The 20,916-nt window shown below is 37.8% G+C and overlaps 1 protein-coding gene across 1 annotated transcript in view; it reads right to left on the reverse strand.

Annotated features, from left to right (window-relative positions):
• Positions 1 to 20,654, reverse strand: part of Gap43 (growth associated protein 43) — a 95,551-nt gene extending 74,897 nt beyond the window's left edge. Inside the window, exon 1 of the mRNA XM_027936119.3 lies at positions 20,594 to 20,654. Within this exon, the coding sequence (XP_027791920.1) occupies positions 20,594 to 20,623 (30 nt within the window). The 5' untranslated portion in view covers positions 20,624 to 20,654. The remainder of the gene's footprint in view (positions 1 to 20,593) is intronic.
• Between the last annotated feature and the right edge of the window lie 262 nt (positions 20,655 to 20,916).

Raw genomic sequence — 20,916 nt, forward strand, 5'->3', positions numbered from 1 at the left:
TGTGAGCTCCGGTGACAATCTCAGGACCTGGTGCCTGACTTAGCGCTACTTGCCATCATTAGTTTTATCCTTTGGTTCCCACAAATCAAATTTTCTCTTAGAAAGTCTTTTTTTTTTTTTTTTTAAGAGAGAGAGAATTTTTTAATATTTATTTTTTAGGTTTTTTTTTTTTCGGTGGACACAACATCTTTATTTTATTTGTATGTGGTGCTGAGGATCAAACTCAGAGCCCCAAGCATGCCAGGCGAGCATGTTACCGCTTGAGCCACATCCCCAGCCCCATCTTAGACTGTCTTAAACTGTTCTGAAGGGTTGGGTTTTTGTTTGTTTGTTTGTTTAATCTCCATCTATAAATCACTGATGCTAAGAAACATGCTGAATTCTAGGCACAGCCACAATGGCATGGAAAGGCAGCATATTCAGTAACCATAAAGGATTTTTCTTTTAGCTTTGAGACTTAAATCTTTTCTAGAAGATCTTGCTCGTTTTATCTTGGAATGTTTTTTGCCATGTCGACTCTTTGAAGATTAACCTGGAATGCAAATAGGACATGGATTGGATGTTCTATCTTATTCAGGGCTTAGAATGCCTCATAGTGTCTGACTTATTGCTACAGGTTTGTTATCCTTTTTCAACCAGTGTTTGAAATCCCCTCCTTCTCACCCATTTATCACCCTGATAGTCCTGTCCAAAGACTATCAGGTAAAATGCAATAATCAGTCAAAGCCAGATGGTGCCAGTGGCAAAAGCAAGCATTTCCCCAGGAGTGCTTGCAATAAATAAATAAATAATACAGTCACATTTGACAATTTAATGAGTATAAATTTACCACAGCAGGAAAATCCTCCCCGAATATTTAAACAATTAAAATGTTAAAAGGAGAAATAAATAAGCATTTTATAGTGGAAGGCAGGACAAAATTCCCCTTCTATTACTCTTTGGAAACCCACTGCATCACATATCTTAGACTGACAGCTACACTGAAAGAAATATATGAGATGCTGCTGGTCAAGAATAGACATGGGGAAAGATGGAATGATTCATAAGCTACGGCATATATTTGGCTTATTCCTTATACTTCTGAACAGAACTTAAGTGCATGCATTCAATCTTTCAATAAAGATTTATTGAGCAGCTGATATGTAACAGGCACTGTACTAAGTTCTCAGAAATGTAAGTCATTAATAGAGATATGAAGACCTCATGGAGTTTACATGCCAAATGTGAAAAGATTAAATAAGTATCTAAAGTAGATACATACAAGGGCTATAAATGAAAGAGAATAAAATGGGGCATATAGGAACTGAAGATGTGAAGTGCTGTTTTATATAGGGCAATGAGAGAGTCTTCTTGATGAAATTTACCAGGTGAGATTTGAATAAATATCTGAGAAGGTAAGGGAGCATATGCTGCAAAGAAGCATTTCTTACAGAGGAAACACAAGTGCAATATCCCCTGGTCAATTGCAATAATCCAAGTAAGAAATGTTAGTACCTTTGGCTAGATTTTTGAATATAGGATTGTATTAGTAATATTCTAGAGTGCAGGCAGAGAACCTAGCTTGAATTAGGATAATGTCTGAATTCACATCATTGATGAGAAAGACACAGTCAGGAACCAAGTAAAGGTGGGCCTAGGAAAGCTTCAAAGAGAGTCCCCTCACTGATTAGAATAAGGGTCCTTGGACTGGATGCCACAACCACTAAGGATAATTTGCAATTTTCATTGTGCCTTTGCATCATTCTTTGACGACTCAAAGCAGCCAAGTGTAGGTGCTGAGATGCCCACGTTCCAGCTTCCTGGGAGGGATGAGCCTCTTCAGCTCTAAGTTGATGCAGGACCAAATTTCTATTTCTCCTGCAGTGCCATGTCTGTAAGAAATACTAATTATACCTGAATTCCAGACCCAACAATCAATATATATTAGCCCTACAGAGTGTTGAGAGCACCGAGCATGTGAGGTTTAAGTCAGTTGCATTAAATTTTCACTCCTCAGTTAATATTTCATTGAACTTCAGATAACTATGCACACATATACAAAGATATGCAAAAACACACATACTACACCCAATCCACAAATTAGTCCTTTAAGAACTCCTACAAAGAGAGATTGAGATACATGATTCATTTAACATGCATACAACAACATGGTCATCAACAGAATCAATAATAAACAATAGCTAACAAGAAGTGCTTACCACATGCCAGGTAGAGTTTTAAGTTTGAAGTACTGAACATGTATTAACACATTTAATCACCTAAAATCTTTTGGAGTTGTGGTGTTTAAGGTTTTAGACCTGTGAACGTCTTTTTATTTACAAAGTTCACCCTCCAACCTCCAAGGCTGGTTGCATATTCCATCAATACAAAAGAAACACTACTGTGTTATTCCTGGGGAAAAAAACCTTGAATAATTAGGAAAATAACACCTGGGAGTAATAAAATTACTTAGAGCACATTTTAAAATACAGACTTTTAAGGTGCCACACATAGTCTGCCATGCTATGTTATAATCTACATTAGGGTAGAAATTGTTTCTTTTAAAATATATTATCTCTATATTTTCAGCACTTGACATAGCTCTTAGCTTATAGTAGATGATTAATGTTTGTTGCATGAATAAATGATTTCTATACAATATTTTATAAGAAAAATATGTTCTCCAGTAATTAGTCTTGATGAAAAAGACTAATATAAGAGCCAAAAGGAGAAAAAGAGAAAAATAACATCTAGTCTTAATGTATGAAAGAACCGTGCTCATTGATGCCTACTTAAATTTAGAAAATTTAAGGATTCATACATTCGGAAAATGAAAGCATGATCTTCTTTCACAGATACAGGAAGGAATTCTAGTTTGGCCCTTGAGTTGAATGACCTTGAGCCCAGAACTTCCCAACATTCACACCATGAAGGATTGGATGTAAATCAGTGTTTTAAAAACTGTTTTCCAGGCATCATCAGCGGGTCTCAGAGGAGTAAAGATATGGCTGATTAGACAGATTTCTGGGCCATCAAGTCTGCCTTAGCCATAGCAGCATCTTTTATTTATTTGATATATTTGGATTCTGAGAAATGTTTCATCTTGGGTCAAAAAGTTTATGTAGCCAAAAAGAAGTTTTAAAAAATCCTAGATAATCCCTAAAATCTTTTTATCTACTACCACTCAATAATGATAATTATCACTATGTATTCAGCAAAGAGGATGACAACCTATCCCCGGGAGATAAAATAATAGTGGTTTTAACAGTAGACTCAATAAGTACAATCTTTGTACAGTGCCTTGTGCCGTCTAGAATAGGAAAGAAAACCCAGGAGTGAAACTTACACAATCTCTAAGAAAACAGGAAAGGGTAATACATAAAAAATATCCTTGTGAGATTATATATATATATATATATATATATATATATATATATATATATATATATATATATTCACAAGCATACATATGCATATACACACATATGTTTTACATGTATGTATCTGTTTGCATATGTATGTGAGAGAGAGTGAGAAACACATAAACAACTTGAGGAGGGGAAGTTTCAAGGGAGGTTACTATAGTGAATGCAATATGAAACAATAGGGAATGGGAAAATATCTGAATAATTTTATGAAAAAGGTGATATTTCAACACAATTTTTGAAATTAGACTATAGTTTGGCAAATTGGAGGTAAGAAACATCTCCAGTGGAGGAAATAATACTATTTTTTTGTTTGTTTTTTGAGGAGTACTAGAGATTGAACTCAGGGGCATATATTTTATTTAGGGACAGGGTCTCACTGAGTTGCTTAGCACCTCGCTTTTGCTGAGGCTGGCTTTGAACTTGAGAACAGTAAAGAAAACCCAGAAAAACCCTCTTACCTCAGCCTCCCCAGCTGCTGGGATTACAGGCATGCGCCAGTACCTGGCAATGGTACTGGTTTTAATATTAAGAGGTAGTAACAGCTCATATGCGGGAAAAATGGCTAGAATATTTTGTCATCCCCTGGTCTAATCTGATATTCTTATACCAAAATACACCTAACTTGTTGACATTTCACTGGAATCAGAAGGATATTCTCTTCTTAGTTCCAGAAAATTTGACTTCAATGTGCTTTAATTAGAATAACCCAGATTTGCTGGTTATTCCTGGAAGATCATGTGCTTATTGGCAACTTAAAATTTATGGTGGCCTGACACTGCAATGTCTATAGTTGTACACCAAGGACTCCAGAGTCTTGATGTGGAAATGGTTTTGCACTCTCTAGAAGGGTTCTGTTGAGAAAGCAGACAAATAGAAAGTGTGAAAACTGAAATTAAAATAGTGTATAGCTAGATCAGTAAGATGGCAAATGGACTTTCTTCTGAAATGGCTGCACTGGTTGTTTCATGTCTGGTGGGTCTCACAAAGTTCTACCATACCCTTGAAACCAATTTCTCCAGTGTCAATTACCCGCCTCTCTAATCTACTTTATCAACAACCCATACTACTCATGCATCTTCCCTACCTCCCACATAATTACCAAAATAAAAATAAATGTACAACTGAGAAAAGTGACTCACATTTTTTTAGATAGTCTTGTTTCATTTTGCTTTCCTTATGATCATCTGATCCCTAAACTGGAAAATTATATTCTTTTGGTACTTCCCAAATTTGATTTTGGACTGAACACTATCACAATCTAAAAATGAAATGTGTTTCCAAAGTTTGCTTTTCAAGTTATCAGTTTGAAACTTACACTATAATTTCTTGAAGAAATAAATAAAAAGTAATGTATGTTTCCCATCCAGACCAAAAAACAAATAAAAGCCATATTTAATGTTTTAATTCAATAGCACCTAGCTACCTAATGATCATAGACCATTGTTTTCCCTTTTTGATACTCACAACTATTCTTACAAAGAAAGCAAATTCAATTAGGATATTTTTCCCTCACTAGAATTCCAAAGGAGAGCCAAATTCCTTCTCAGCTCTACTTCCCAGGAATCACATCACTGTGTGTAACAGATATAGGGTAGATGTTGGCAAATCATTGATTTCCTGGCCATTTGCTCTATGGCTATGAAAAATCTTCTAGTATCTTTTCTTCTTATTATCAGTTTGGAGTAAATACAACAACAGTAGACAGAGGGTGCCTCCTTAGCATAGAAGGGTCAGGAAAAGCAACAACTGAGCATTATGGTGCATAATTTTCCTAACTAGAAATTAAAGAGTGAACATCAAGACACAGTGTACCTGCAGCTACATTATTAACAAGAAGGAAACTGTACCAGAATTCCCAAGAGAGTAGTACAAATAATAATAACAGCAGTTTTAAATGTGAGGAAAGGGGTGGACGTCTGGATGTCCACCACCTGGCTCAGGAGGCAGAATCATTGGCTATGAAGACAATGTTGCATATTTAAAGTTACTACTTATCTTCAGCCCAGGTAGTTAGTACTTTATAGTGTCAAGTATGGCTATCTTCCTGACCATGATCAATATCATTCTACAAAATGGTGGTTGTTATTTGTTGAAACACCCAGGTGGCACTGCTTGGGTGAAATCCAAGTCTGTGTGGTCTTAGCTCTGGGTGAGATAGCTATTAGGTGCCCCATTATGGACTGTGCCAAAAATGGGCACCTACTATGATTTGACTGTGGGAGTTAAAAAACCTTTGCCTTAGTTCTAATCAAATTTGGCTAGCACATACTACTTACTGGACACTGGTACACTCATTTGTGTAAGCTCCCTTTATTCCACTATTTATTGACAGCCTATAGTGTGCTAAGCACCAAATGAGAACTGCATGTAGGCAACAAGTGAACAAGTGAAACATGAATCCTATTCTAAAGGAGAATGCACATACAGGGATACTTATACTAGAGTCTGTATGACACAACGATGGTACAAAGAAGAAAACAACTGTAGACATGTCATGGAAACAACTGGAAATAAGCAGAAAAGGAGTGCAGGAAAGACTGTAATCAGGTAAAATGAACAGTATTTGGAAAGAAACTGTGAAATAATTTGGGTCATTCCATTAAGCAACATAATTGTAATAGGGTGTGAAGAGGGGTGGGCCTTTGAAGTTGGAAGAGGGAAGTAGGGAATAGATTAACAAATGTTTCGTTTTGTTTTAATCAGATTGTAAACAGTCCTACAAAGAAAATTTTTTAAAAGTGTGATGTCTCAGGAAGTAGCTTGGACACTGCAGAGATGGGTAGGCCTCTCAAGTAAAGAGCTACAGAAAGAGGATCCTGTGCTCAAGAAATATGCTTGATAGGTTTTACAAACTAAAAAGGACAGGACATTCAGTGACCAAGATGGGTATGGTTTGAAGAAGTCAGAGGAGCAAGGCTTAGATCATGTAGGAATTTACAGGCCTTGGTAATTATGAGTTTGGTTTTGTTTCTAAGTGAAATGGAAAGCCATTAGAGATTTTTAAATAGGAAGAGACACAAGATCATAGACACTTAAAAAAAAATTGTTCTGGCTCCTGAGGGCAAACTGATTAGTAAGGGGTTAAAGGTAGAAGAAGGGATACTAAAGGGGAGCCTATCACATGAGTTTCCATGACATTAGATTACATTCGAGATGACTAGAAAAGAAGAATGATGAGAGAAAAGGAGAAACGAAGGTTTGGGGTTTGTTTTTTCTCTTATAGCAACTAGGAGGAAAGTAGTAGCATCTAACGATATAAGGAAGATATGGGAAATGAGTCCAGTGTTCTATTTCTGAATTAGATGATTGTATGACACAGAAGAGATCTGGAAATATGAAATCATGACTTGTGTTTAGGAAATGTTGAGATTGGGGTTACTGTGGATCATCAGAAGAGATTTTCAGGGGATAGTTATATACAAAGCTCTAGAGCTCAGAAGTAGATTTGGCTGGAGAACCTAGAAAATTTGAGACCCACTATTCCATGTGAGAGTTTTGGCCATGGGTTAGATTATTCATGGAGATTGCTTATTACAAACATGAGAATAATGGCAAAAGCCTTAGTAATACCAATTTTTCAGAGATTGGCAGAAATAAATAAAGCCAAATTGGGATTGAGAGAAAGTATGTAACCTACAATTTAGGATGAACAATCCAACAGAAATGGGTGTATGAACACCAGGGAAATAAATAAATTCAAGAGGGAAGCCATCTTTAATGATGCCCAATGTTCTAGAGAAGTCAAGCAAGATAGTTCTACTTGTCTTTCTGAGAGTTCACTAAGCCTTCTATTTGTCTCAGATAATCCCTCAGAGTCTAATACAGAGCTGATCAAAGAATAGACATCAATCAATATTTCAGTCATGTTTCTTGAGGTAGACACTGTACTGGATACCTTACCTTCAAAGAGTTTGCAAACTAGTTGTGGGAATCAGGTACAAATAAATACAACTGATGATTAGGTAAGGCTCTGATTGATGAAATGGCAAGGGAAAGGGACAGGGAGTACATACTACAGAAGATCTAGGAGGGAAAGAGGTCACAAAGGATCACTGCAATCAGGAAAGTCTTCATGAATGAGAAAGCTCTCTCTCAGGCATCTTGGTTTGGATAGGATTGAGCTAAGAATAAAAAGGACTTTCCAAGGTAGTGACAATGACAATGTACAGATCTATAGGAAAAAGTCATACTTAAATCCCTACCAAGTCTGCCTGGGGCAGAATGCCCAAAAACAAAGAGATGACTTTTTCTATAGAATCTGTTATGTTATGAGCTGGAAACCTTGGAGAAAATTTTGTTCAATACCTTTGTTATTCATAAAAGGAAAAGACAACCCAAAGAGACTAAATTTGTTTGAATTCACAGGGTAATCAAGGCCAGACCCAGTAGAAGAGAAAGTAAAAATAGATTATTGGTAACTCTGAAAAACAATTATGAAAGTGCAAGTTTAAATTAACTCTGTAAACAAAGAAAAACCCTTGAAATTTTGGAAAAGGGACAAATTCAATATTAGATTAATCAATAGGCAATGTGCAGACTTGATATGGAAAACAGGGAATTTGGGTAACTAACCACATTTTTCACCAGGGGTTTCTCATCTGAATCACAGATCACAAAAAAGTAAATGATAATACTCTCTTCTTCCAAGCATGGTATATAAATATTATCAATCAGATGTAACAGAGAGGGTTAATTAGTTAATTACAATTATGCATCAGTACTGTAGGGACTTGGGGTCTATTATCTTCTGAAATATTGACTGAAAAGGTTTATAGAAGATAGAAAAGATTAGTGTAAAAGACATTGCAAAGGAGGTGGGGATGGAGCTCTGCTATGCTAGAGACAGTAGGTTCAATCCCAGCACCAAAAAAAAAAAGAATATGGTAACTGGTATTGTTGTCTTAGTAAGAGAAAAAAAAAACTAATTATTTCTGTGTTAAAAGCTGGGAAACTTGGAATGCGCTATTAGATCTAAAAGATATTGTGAAGAGTATGGAAGTCAGATCTAATCTACAAAAAAATAAAAAGATAATAGGGGGCTGGGACTGTAGCTCAGTTGGTAGAGTGCTTGCCTAGCATGTGTGGCTTTGCTCCCACATAAAAATATAATAAAGGTATTGTGTCCATCTACTATAAAAATATTTTTAAAAAAGAAGATATTAGTGTGATTTTTTTTGAGATGACAATAAAGAATAGAAAAAAAATAACATTTTTAACATCTGGAAAACTTGAATAATGGGAAAGTTGATTTTCTACTGATTTTCCTTTCATTTTTACTGATAGATACATATTATACACCCAAAGCGATTCAAATTTATAATTTTTGTAAGACATGTTTATAAAATAAACTTAAGTATGTACACAAAAAGTCAGTTTCCAGTGACACTGGACTGTCAATGTAGTAAAATTGTAGAGGATTGCAGAAAAACTCTTAATTGCTGAAAGATATTATTTAGCTTACGATGAAACAATAGCTGTGACAACAAAATTGGCATTTCTCTTTTTTGGCCAAGAATCAATAATGTCTTCCCACTAAATGAAGATAAAAATTGAATTTAGTTCTAATTACAGTTAAGTATATTTAAGTATACTAGCACCCAAACTTCTTGAATTTTTTTTCTGAATAATATTTCTCTTGGGCATATTTTGTTTTCCAGATGGTGTTCAGAAGTGGGGTCTGAGCCATTTGTGGTCATTAACGTTCCTGTGACAGTTTTTACTAGAGGGTTATGGCCCAATTCCAAACTGAGTGATTTTATTTTATATCTGTAGCTGCTTCCTCCCTTTTCCAGTTAGAGAAGTCCTCAATTTATCTTCTCTACTGGTTTCACCTAAGAGGTATGAAGTATGAAGTTCTAGATGGAGGAAAGAATGTACAAAAAACTAAGTCTTTTGGTAGGTTTTCTTCTTTTCTGGGGGTTGGGGGCAGGGGTGGGGTACTGGGTGCTTAGCCACAACCCCACCTTTTTTTATTTTTTATTTTGAGACAGGGTCTCAGCTAAGTTGCTGAGGCTAACTTTGAACCTGTGAACCGCCTCAGCCTCCCTCGTTGCTGAGATTAGAGACATGCACCCAGCTTGTTCTTAAATTTCCCATATAACTCTCCAAATAATTGTTCAACAATATGGAAAATTAAGTCTGGCTGAGTTATCAAAAAACCATCACCTTGTATCTTTCAATCAAAGGCTATCCTAACCCTGAGGAACACTGCGTTAAGAAGATTTGTATGAAAGGCTTTGTCAAGTGAATATGCAATACCTACCTAAAGTCTCCAGAGGAGATTTTCCAGATGATGAAGAAAACATTTCCCTCTATTTCATTGGGGTTACTTCAAACAATGCTCTCAAGAAAAAAGGATGTTTGAATAAATCAAGTCCCCAACTCAGATTTAACTAAAGAAAGATAGTGAATTTTTTGAGTGATCAATGTCATTCTCCCCTTCTTTTTGAAATTCTCAAAATATTTTAGAAATATTTATCCAATAAAACTTGGGGGAAAAATCTCTTCAAATGTCGAGATGAAGATATAATGGAGGGGGTTTTGCAATGAATCATTAATCTTTCTCATCTCTCCAATGAAGTATTTATTTTCTTCATTGATTAAAAGAAAGAACTTTAAAATGTAATGTGCACCCCAAATACACCTAACACCTATTCTTCTTCCCACATTAGTACCCTGAATAGAGTCACTTTGGATAATCAAAGTAAGCCACCTAACTAATGCAACATGTGCAGTTGAACTGCCATTCAACTACTTAGAAACTGGGAGTTTCTTTTAAAGAGAAATCTTCCTTCCTTCCTGTAAATAATGGAGGAATTTGAGTAGAACTACAGAATACATTTCTTCGGAAGCAGCTGTCATTAAGATCTACTTTGGTCATTAAGAGGAACTTTCAATTCTTAGCTTATACTCAAAGCAGGAAAATTGGTCTCTGAACCAAGGCAAAGTAAGAATGGGCAGAAGATGTGCATCCTAAGAGCTTCTTCTCAAGCCTAGTTCCTCAGCTAGTTATAGGGACTAAGAAATTCTAAATCCACTCTTAAAAGTAGCCAATTCCTGAGTTTGCTTAGCCTTTGAAGATCATTCCATTTATTTTTTTTTTCCTTTACCTCATCTGGCTCTTTCATGTAGTTATTAATGGGAAGATATTAGGGTTTTTACAGTTTTCATTTAAAAATAGCATTTTAAATAGTTATTGGAACTGAGATTACAAATAATGGATGTAAGGCTAATTACCAACATTCTACATTTAGAGCAAACTGGTGCATATGGAGACAACAGCTCAAAATTTTACAAAGTGCCAATTTGCTAAAAATAGATAAATATGGTGATGATTGCTGGAATTAATTCAAGAACATGCAAAATGAAATGACTAATATCAAGGAGTAGCATTTCTCTCATATAAATTGAGTGGAGCTATTTTACTCCAATTATTGCCCAATCTTTTTACAGAAATTGATCTTACAAATAAAAAAAAAGAACAAAACTACTTTGTGCCAAATGAGCAAGAGTATATGACAGCTAGAGCTTCTCTTAGTCAGGTGGTACCTTCCAGAATTAGGTTTCTGGGAAACAGTAAAAATCTAGCGTTTACCATCTCCAGGTTTAGAGATTTTTCCTAAACTTCTTTTTTTTAAGGTATATAAGCTCAGTTATTTGTGTGATTACTGCTTCCATTTTGAACCCTACCAATAGTAAGAGTATGTAATAACAAATTGAAAACAGAGATGGATGTATAGAAATATTCCACAGGGTACTTTTTGTCAGCCAATTTGTCCTTTCATAGATTCACAGGTATGGGTTTCCAGAAACTATGTGACCTAGCTCTTCTTCCAATCAGGAAAGACTGGCCCAGAGGTAGTAGCTAACCCAAGCAGGACCATTCAAATTCACTTATTATTATTCATTCTATTATCTATCTATCTATATCTCACTTAGAATTTTGAAGTGAGGAATCTAGGATTGTTAGTTTTGAATTGTTTTTTGATTGTTTTGAAGAGAATCTAGGATTATTAGTTACTGAGTCTTTTAACTGCAAGGCCCCAGACAGTTTTTTAATTCCTGCCATTGGGGTTCCCAGATCTACCCTGTTTCCCACAGGCTTAGCTGTTGAATTTCTTCCTTTTATATAATCTCTAGTTTCCTTTCAGTTGATTCTTTTTATGAACCCTGAATGGCAATTTCTGTAACCTGTCCTGAATCAAAGAACATATAAAAAATAGAAGTGTCTGTATGGAGAGAGAGACAGAGATGAAGAGAGGAAAAGAGGGAGAGGTGGTTACAGTGAAGGTTTGCAGGTGATATATTAGACCATTCTAACTACCAATATAATTATATAAATTATCATTTCCTTCTGGGCACCAGCTAGAAATTTCCAGTTAGCATAATTTTCTATTGCAGACTTTAAGAGTCCCCTACATAATAGTATTTTTGAGAAACAAGTATGATACTAATATTTTAAGGGAGATGTTTGGTTATGTCAAATAAAATCTCTCACACTAATGATCTAACTATTATAATTTAAATATATTTCCAAATATTATCTGTGTATTTAAAACTCAGTTTCTTGGGATTGCACAATTCCATTGCTTGTATGAGAATTTGAAAAAACAATATTTGTATTAAGATGATAATTTATCCCAATAATAAGCAGAGATACAGGAGAATTAAAATATCCTCTGTGGAGATTCTGAGGACTTAGAAAATTATTTATGAGTTTTAGAGTTAAATTTAACAAGGTTTAAGATTTTATCCTCTTCTGATAAAGGTTTATTCCTAATGCATTGAGGAACCCTGAAACTGTGATGAAAGGTGCCCAGGTAATAATCTGGAGTATGCTTCCAACCAGGCTGCATCTCCATTTTCAATCTCCCAACAGGCTCTCCCTTCCCTCTCCACTCTTCTGCCTGACTGGGCCCTCATGTGATGGATGTGAGCACAGCATGCCTGGTAATCTTAGTGCTGAGAACCCAGTTTGGAGGTGAAGTGCGGGTGGGGGGTGGGGACAAGCAGCATACTTAGCAAATGAAGAACAGAATGTAAAGGAAAGAGTAAAACAGAAAGGGGTAAAAAGGAAAACAATAGATATTCATAATGAAATTTGGAGCTAATGACAACTGGAATATTTTCTTATCTAAATTCTGTCACTGAAATTTCTGAAGGGAAATGATCAAAATGCACTACGCTCCCACCCATCAGCATGGTGGTTTTACTTTGTAGAGAATAGGAGAGGGGTGGGGACAGAGGAAGAACATCCTCTACAGAGAGTCAAGGGACTTCTTCTTTGAATAAAGCTAAGCGTACCTTAGGAATTGTTATGTAAAATTAATAATACCTTATTTTTGAAAAATACATTGTTTGCAAAACACTTTTTTTAATCACTTCATTTTACCTCATAATGAAGCCATCTACCAACCTAGTAAAAAAGGCAAGTCAAGATTTAGAGGGTTTCTTGTGCCTACTACATGGATGAATAAACTGAGGCTCAGAAAGATTAAGTTACTTACCCAAGACCACAGGACAAGCAATTGGCAGAGCCAGGTCTAGAACCCAAGGGAAGGGTTTATTCCACTACAAAGACATGAAACAGGACATTAAACAAACAACATCTAAGAAAACAAGAACTGTAAGTAATTAAGGATAGGAAATTTGGGAGATCATATTGCCATACTAACCCAAATAGACTGCGGGTATGTCACTGTGACCTAAGCAGGCAGGAGAGGGAATTATAATTTTAACCACATCACTTTGTGAAAAGGACCAATAGACTTGAGTGTACATTTATACAAAGCCTGCTCTGAATAAATACACAGGAATGGTCTTCTGTCCCAGGACATCTCCTCTAATAACCCATGATGACGGCCCCTCTCTTCCTACACTTATCCCTCATACAAATATTTGTTGAGAATCTACTATGTACTAGACATAACTTACAGTACCCATTTTGATTTAAACACTTATTTTGAAAGTTGTTCCTAACACGCTTTTCTTAAAGTTCTCCTTCTATAGCCCCATCCACTAAACACTAGCATGAAATGGAATTATTTAATCAGAAAAACTTCACTGGGATCTGAGGGGAGGAAAGAAGGAAAAGAAAACTCAGTGCCAAAGAGACTGGGAGCATTGAGCAAGATATAGAATAAAGGAATAGCAGTTAAGGAACACTACACAACTTTAGCAGTTAAAAGACGAACTTCACCTCTACATCACTTTGTTTTGCTGCTCTTCTTAAGGACATGGCCATGTCAGTCAGAGAAAACACACTATTTAATGTTTGGCAAAGGGTATTTTATGGAAACCTGTTGTTGCAATTTTCCCCATATATAGGCACAAGAGGCCTACTTTGGCATCCAAATCCCTTTAGTTTATTCAATCCTAAGGAAGACAAAACTGATCTAATTCTCATGCATTTAGCACACTTTTGAGAGACTGCTTAACATTCACCCTCCCCTACTTCCTATGCAAGATGTTTATGGGTATTATTATGTGGATACTTCAGTGGGAGGAAAAAATATCTAAAGGCAAAATTAATTCTTGAGCACTCACCCCTATGTGCATTTTTAAAAGTTTTTGAGATCAATAAACAAATCAACTAAAAGCAACAAGAGATTGATTCAGGGTCATGTGTAATAATTTTGGAGCAAAACAATTGAGGCTCCAAAGGAAGGATACCTGAGGATCCAAGAGTGCAGTAGTCCTGTATCTAAATGAGGATTCCATTAAGCTTGGAAGGGTGGGCCTATCACTCTAGTTGATGAAGGTCAAAGACATGGAAGGAAGGTTTCCACATAACACCAGTTAAGGCAGTCTAGAGGACTACAGTGAACAAATGGGCTCATTGTTCTGCCTGCTTTCATAGTTGTCACAAGTCAATAACAAGAGTCAAGGATGATCAGCTCCACTTTATTTATTTATTTTGGAGTATTGGGGGTTGAATCCAGGGCCTCACACATGCCAGGCAGAGTTCTTCCCTTGAGCTACACCCCTAGCCTTTTTAAATTTTTATCATGAGACAGCACCTAGCTAAATTTCCCAGGCTGATCTCCAACTTGAATCATCCTGCCTCAGCCTCCCAAGTCACTGGTATTACAGGTATGTGCCACCCTGATTGGCTGATCAGCTACACTTGAAAATTTCATGCCAATAGATTAAAAAAAAACAAAAAACTATTAGTTTTAATATTCTGTTTAAATATGCCATATCTTGGGGGAAGGCTATAAATCTGGTTCTATACTCATTCAGCAAACAGATTATTCATCATTAAAACCATTTACTTTAGGTATCAAGCAGTATGATAGGGACCAGGGATAGAAAAAGAATTAAGATTTTGTCCTTTTCCTCAAGTAGCTCACAGTGTGGGGAAAAAAATTAATTCTACATAGTAAAATAAGTGGCCACCAAGATAGTACAAAATATAGTATGGACACAAACAAGGTTGGAGAAAACCATTTGGGAAGTTAAGAGTGGTTTCAAACAGCTAACTCTTCCAGAAGAAATGGAAATTGTCCAGGCTGAGAGGGAAGTGTCATGTAGGCAGATGACAGTCAAGTGTGAGCAAAGGCCGGAAATATTGATGTGGTGTCACAGGTGAGTAGGAGAAGGACTTCGAAGAGGGCCCTGGGAGGTGGGACAAGACTAGCTTGTGCCTCCATGCTGAAGAGCATGTATTTTAGCTTGCACTTAAATTGAACAATCACAGGATGTCCAAAGTAGTATAACCAGATCACCATTAGGTAAAGATAACTCCAGAGTTATGTGCGAGGAGAATAGGAAGACAAAAACATGGAGAAACAGCTATTGCCTTGATGAGAAAGAAGAAATTGTGAATCAAATTGTTTATATAAACAGATAGGGTTGAAAAGCAGAGAAAATACTAGAAAATCTTTTTAACTGGAGTCAAGAATTAATAACTGGATGTGTGGGTTGAAAGAAAGAAGTATATTTGTGATTCCCCCAGGTTCCTAGAGCGCTAAAGCTGGATGGACAGTGTTTTAGTAATAAGTGGAGTAAGGAAGACCAGGAGGGGTACATAACAGAGAACAGCACATTTGGTTTCATACATTCTGAACTTGGGTGTCTTTGAAATACTTCAAGGTATCTTCATATGGATCAAGAGCTCAAGACAGATGTCTGATCTATGGATTTGGAAATCACACAGGGGGTTACAACTGGACATGGATGAGATCTTCTAATATTAGTTAAATAAGAGAAGTAGTAGATCAAGATTATGGTCTAGGAGGTTATTATTAATATTTTGGGGAGAAGAGAGTGAGAGAAACCAGGAAAGCAGTCTTTGTAGGTCCTCTCTGAGAGGAGAAAGAGGAGAACTTTCAATAGAGTGCAGTGAGAAGAGTTTCAGGAAGGGGAGTGGACAAGAATGCCCCTGAGAGGTCGCCCTGGGGTGGTGCCCTTTCAGAATGTCTCAGTGGGATTCAGGGAAGCCTCATTAAAGCTGGTGGAAGAGTTATTAGGGAGCCATGAAAAAAAAAAAAAAAGAAGGTGTAGAGCACTTTTAGGAACTTTGTTCTACATGGAGGGTGAGATGGAGCCCTGTGCAGATCCAGATGTAGAGTCAGGAGAGGATCTTTAAAGATAAAAGAGATGAGCATATTCATGGGCTGTGGGGAGAAGAGTTAATACAGCTTGTGATAAGGAATTGGGAGGAGGGCAGGAGGGAGTCAGGCCCCAGATAAAAGAGGAGTAGAAGAGTACACAGAGCTTCACCCAGGATCAGGAGGAACTAATCTCTAACAGAAAAGGTCACACTAAGTAGGCACCACGTGAGTCTGAAAAAACTGGTGATTCTGTCAAGCCTTCCATTACAAACCTTGGAGAAAAATTTCTTACAGTTGATCTTTGGTTTCACGTAAATTATGTTTAATCTTTATAAAAATCCTTTAAGATAACCAGGGTGGGTTTGATGGGTTTTGTTGTTTATTTTTTAGTCTCCGTTTGTCAGGAGGAAACAAAAACCCAAGGGGACCACGTGATTCATCTGTTCAAGATCACAGAATCAATGTGTGGCATCAACTAAGGGCTCACCCAAGAGCAAAGTGCTCTTCCCAACATCTCCAAGCACATTAGGAAAAGTTCATTACAATGGTACAGAAATTCAAAAGGAAGAATTCTTGTGCATGTTCCACTTCTTTGGTTCACAACAGACTCTGCTGGGGGGTCCAAATGCCTCTATTCTAGTGAGGAGGGAAGTGAAGAGTTAAATGCTGTGCCTTCCCTTGAGATGAACTGGCTACCTGCATTCTTTGAACTATTAATAGAGGGCGACTTTCGATGTGTCTTGCTTTATCAATTTGAACAAGGAGAACATTGGGTTAATATATATGTTCTATTATTCTCTGAAAGACCCCCACCCTATCCTTATGGGCCAGGTAAAACTGCAGTCTGTGGATGAATTCAGCCTCAGGCATATCACTGACAACTTCACCATGATGGAGGGGAAGGAGACCCTGAGCCCTCCTGGTGAACAGGAGCTTCCCTTTAGCAGGAAACATCAAAGAAGGTTTCTGTAGTTTTCCGCCAGCTCAGCAAGAAAGAAAATTAACCCCCTGTTTTCTCATTCCAGTTGCTTCTGTATGGGGAGAGAGGCACAGGGAACAGAGTTCCACAGATTTCTTTCAGCAGGAGAGATCAGGGCTCATTGTGTATTCACCCTGGCATGGGTTAGGAAGAATTACAGAAATGAACACATTTCTAGAATCACCACAAATTTTCTAGGGTTCTCTGTGAGATCAAATAATTGGGTAGAAAAAAAAAATGCTCTTTAAGTAATTTCTTCTGTTTAAATTTGGAAATGTGTGGTGGAAACCACAATTTTTAAAAATGAGCAACTTCAATTATATTAAGTAGAATGCCTCCATTTAATTAATTCACTAAGTCCCTGGATGACACTGGGTGTGGCTCAGAGAGATTTAGGAGGAATCCAATTCATCACTAGGAAGAAGGTCTGCACCAGGCAGCCAGACTGTGTCCTTCTACACCTTCCCCACCCTGCAAGGGTTGCAGATAGGTTTGAATTCCAACTACACATCACCCTCTCAAAAATAAGAATTATTTGTTGTATGGAGAAAAAAGCAGGTATCAGCAGGGTTAAGGACTGGGGAACAGAGGGGTTCCTTGCTTGCAGTGTATTCTTTATACTTCAGTTACAAACTAAAGTCACTGTTTTTAAACAAAGGAAAAATTTCACAGTTTTCTTGCTTTATAGACATACTTCACACCTTACAAGTTTTCAATCATCTGCAATATGTGTGGTAATTGAGCTAAATTTAAAGAAAGCCCCAAGATATTTGAAAATCATAAACCAATAAAAATCCCCAGGATTCTTTTATTTCTCTTTTGCCCATTTCTTTACTATCTTTTCATGTCCATCCGACTCCCTTTCTCTTCTTCTGCTATAAAAATCTAGAGTGCTAACTAATAGCTAATATAGACCACTTCTGCTTTCTCCTTACCCATTGGCAATGTATTACAACTTAGAAATCTGAGACTGCTTCTTTATACTGCTCAAGTGGAAGAGGAAGGAAGTGCAAGCCCTCCAGCCCCCTCCCACGTTTCTGCTGGATTTCATGGGTGTGGCAGAGTTTAGACCTTTGCAGGTCTGTGCCCTTGTTTTATTCCCTGTTAAGGACTAGGATGATGAACAGATGTCAGAAGAAGGATGGACACCACTGGATTCTGCCATGAATGATGATAGAAGATCATTTCACCCACAAGCAGGAAGCCTGCGTGAGACTTAAGTATTCACACTATATAAAATGTCAGTCAGTGTAGTGTGAGCCCACACCCTGAATACACCATTTCCTTCGGTCTGATTTAATAGTATCTCAAACACTAACAAATGTGAATGATACCTAACGGTGTTATATAGGAGATGTGACCGTTTCACACATAAGTACACATTTATATAATGTATGCATTAAAAGGACCATTTCTATACCTTTCATTTGCTCTTTTGCATATGAATGATGCTGAAACATAGGAAGGCATGGAAACCACATAGTACATGCATGACTGTTACATATGAAGTATGCGGATACTATACACATTTACATGCAAATTTCTACAACTACCTAAACACACAATTTCATCTTCATCACTTTGCACATCAGTGAATTCTTAGGGCTGTTGACAAGATAGAACCTGAGTGAAAGTGGCTGCCCTCATTTTGGGAAGGGAATTCCATTAGCCCCAATTTCCTTTCTAAAAATCTTATTTTCCTTTATCAAAGAAGATATTCATATACCTGCATATGTATAAATAGGATGGGAACAAGTTGTAAACCAGTATATTTTTCTTCCACAGCATTAAAGCTTTTTTAATGAACAGCACTGGCTTCCTTAGGGCTCCGCCTTCCTAAATTTTATTTCCCCAGCTCAGCAGTGGGGTAACCTTAGAACCTTTTTTTGACAGTGTGCTTAACCCAGACACCTGTGTCTATTATATTTATATATTAAAATGAAGGAAGACAAGGGAAGGAAATGTCCTAGTTTTTAAAATGATCCAATGGCAGCATCAGTCTCTGGAACCAAAGAGTGCTTTAGAGAAATGCTGCAAATAGCCACCCCACCCCCCAAGCTGACTTTTCTCCAAACATCCAAGGATGTCTTCTACTTCATTCATTCATTCATTCATTCGTTTTGGCCTTGCCTCTCCACCCACTGCTCTTACATTCTGCTCCTCTCTTCCTCTACCTTCTCCTTCATCCTCACTCCCCACCCCTCCTTCCAGGGCGCTGGCTAAATTCAAGGCTGGCAGGCTGTTTTTTCTCCACTCTCCTCCACCCCCTTCGGATTCAAGGAGTGTATTACAAATTGCCCAATTTCCAATACCTGCTCAGGAATAATACCCAAATCCCATCTCTTGTACCCCAGCCCTAAAGCAATGAATCTGCAAAGGGCTTCCTTAAGGAAGACTGCCCCCCACCCACACCCCACCCCACACCCCGGCAATGGGCATGTATACTACACACACACACACACACACACACACACAGGCACGCACGCACACATGCACACACCCACACCCCACACCCATTTTTCTCCTTAATCTTTGCCAAAATCACTCAAACGTGTTCCAACAAATGTTAGAAGGCTTCTTTGGGGGAATGTCACTGCACTGTCTGTTACTGCGGAATACCGAACTCGTCATTCCTCCCCATCTTCACCCCCAATCAAGTTTCTAAAATGTCTTTCAAGAAATAAGTGAGCAATTGGAAATGGAAGAAAAATCTAGGCAGTGGGGGAGGGAAGGAAGAGATTTGGATTCTTTCTAATCTTGGATGTGTCCCTCTTCCTGATGAAAATGAGTCACCATGCTTATTATCCAGGGTGCTAGCATGTCTCTGGTCACTGATAATCCAAGGAGAAAAGCAAGGGAAGGGGAAAAGGAAAAAGACCTGGTTTCCAACAGGTAATACCAGGCTCGGCTTGTCTTTCCCATCCCATCGGAGCTCAAAGCTCCTAGGGGCGTGGTCCACCCTCTTCTCCGACCAGCTGGTGCACAATCGGCTACTGATCTTAGTAAGGGGATTTTCCCCTTCTACACAACCAATTTCTCCCCCAGCCCCAGTGGTCTTGAGGTTCTCTTTTTTAAAATCCCAAATCATAGTTTCATTCATTCATTGAAAAATAAATAAATAAAATGTGCACATGCTTTTTCCATGAATACCTGAGCCCCTTTGAAGCTCATGCACACAGGAAATAAGGCATCTTCCGCAGCACATGTGAGAAAATTGAACGACCAAACCGGCAATACTCAACCCTGAATATAATTCCCTCAACCCTGCTTTTTTGCAAATAATATAAAGGATCGCCTTCCTATCTTGTAGGAGAGCCCACGTCTTCCCCACACCCCTTTCTACATCCACACCCTCGAAACCAGAGACCTAAAACGCTGAGCATTTACTAATAGTCAAAAAAGCAATCGTATTTCTAGCCAAACGGGCATATTTTTCCACATTTATCCTAATTAGTAGCAGCATTCCAAAACCAGAGCATGAAAGGCAGAAAAGAATAAAAGCTGGGATGCAACCATCAGTTACCATATGCTAAGGAAACGCGAGCACCATGCCAGAGCAGAAGCAGTTAAAATATTTTTTTTTCTGCCTTTACAGGGAAATACTGTACTGTGGTAATTTCACAACAGCAAGAAGTAAAAATCTTTAGCTCTACCTGTTTGGTTCTTCTCATACAGCACAGCATGGTTGTATCGTCCCTTGCCTTCTTCCTGCCTTCTCTCCTTTCCTCCTCTCTCTTTCTTATTCCCCCCCTCTCCACCTCTTTTCTGCTCGCTTGCTCACTCGCTCTCTCGCGCTAGCGCGCTCTCTCTCCCTCCCTCCCTCTCTCTCTCTCTCTCCCTCACACACACCAGGGCAGTTAGCAGCAACTGTAAGGTCCACAGCTATTGCTCATCGCACATGCTCGCTCTCGATTTCTCTCTCTCTCTCTCTCTCTCTCTCTCTCTCTCTCTCTCTCTCTCTCTCTCTTCCTCCCTC

This window comes from Marmota flaviventris, chromosome 8, assembly GCF_047511675.1.
Source record: "Marmota flaviventris isolate mMarFla1 chromosome 8, mMarFla1.hap1, whole genome shotgun sequence".
NCBI lineage: Eukaryota > Metazoa > Chordata > Mammalia > Rodentia > Sciuridae > Marmota > Marmota flaviventris.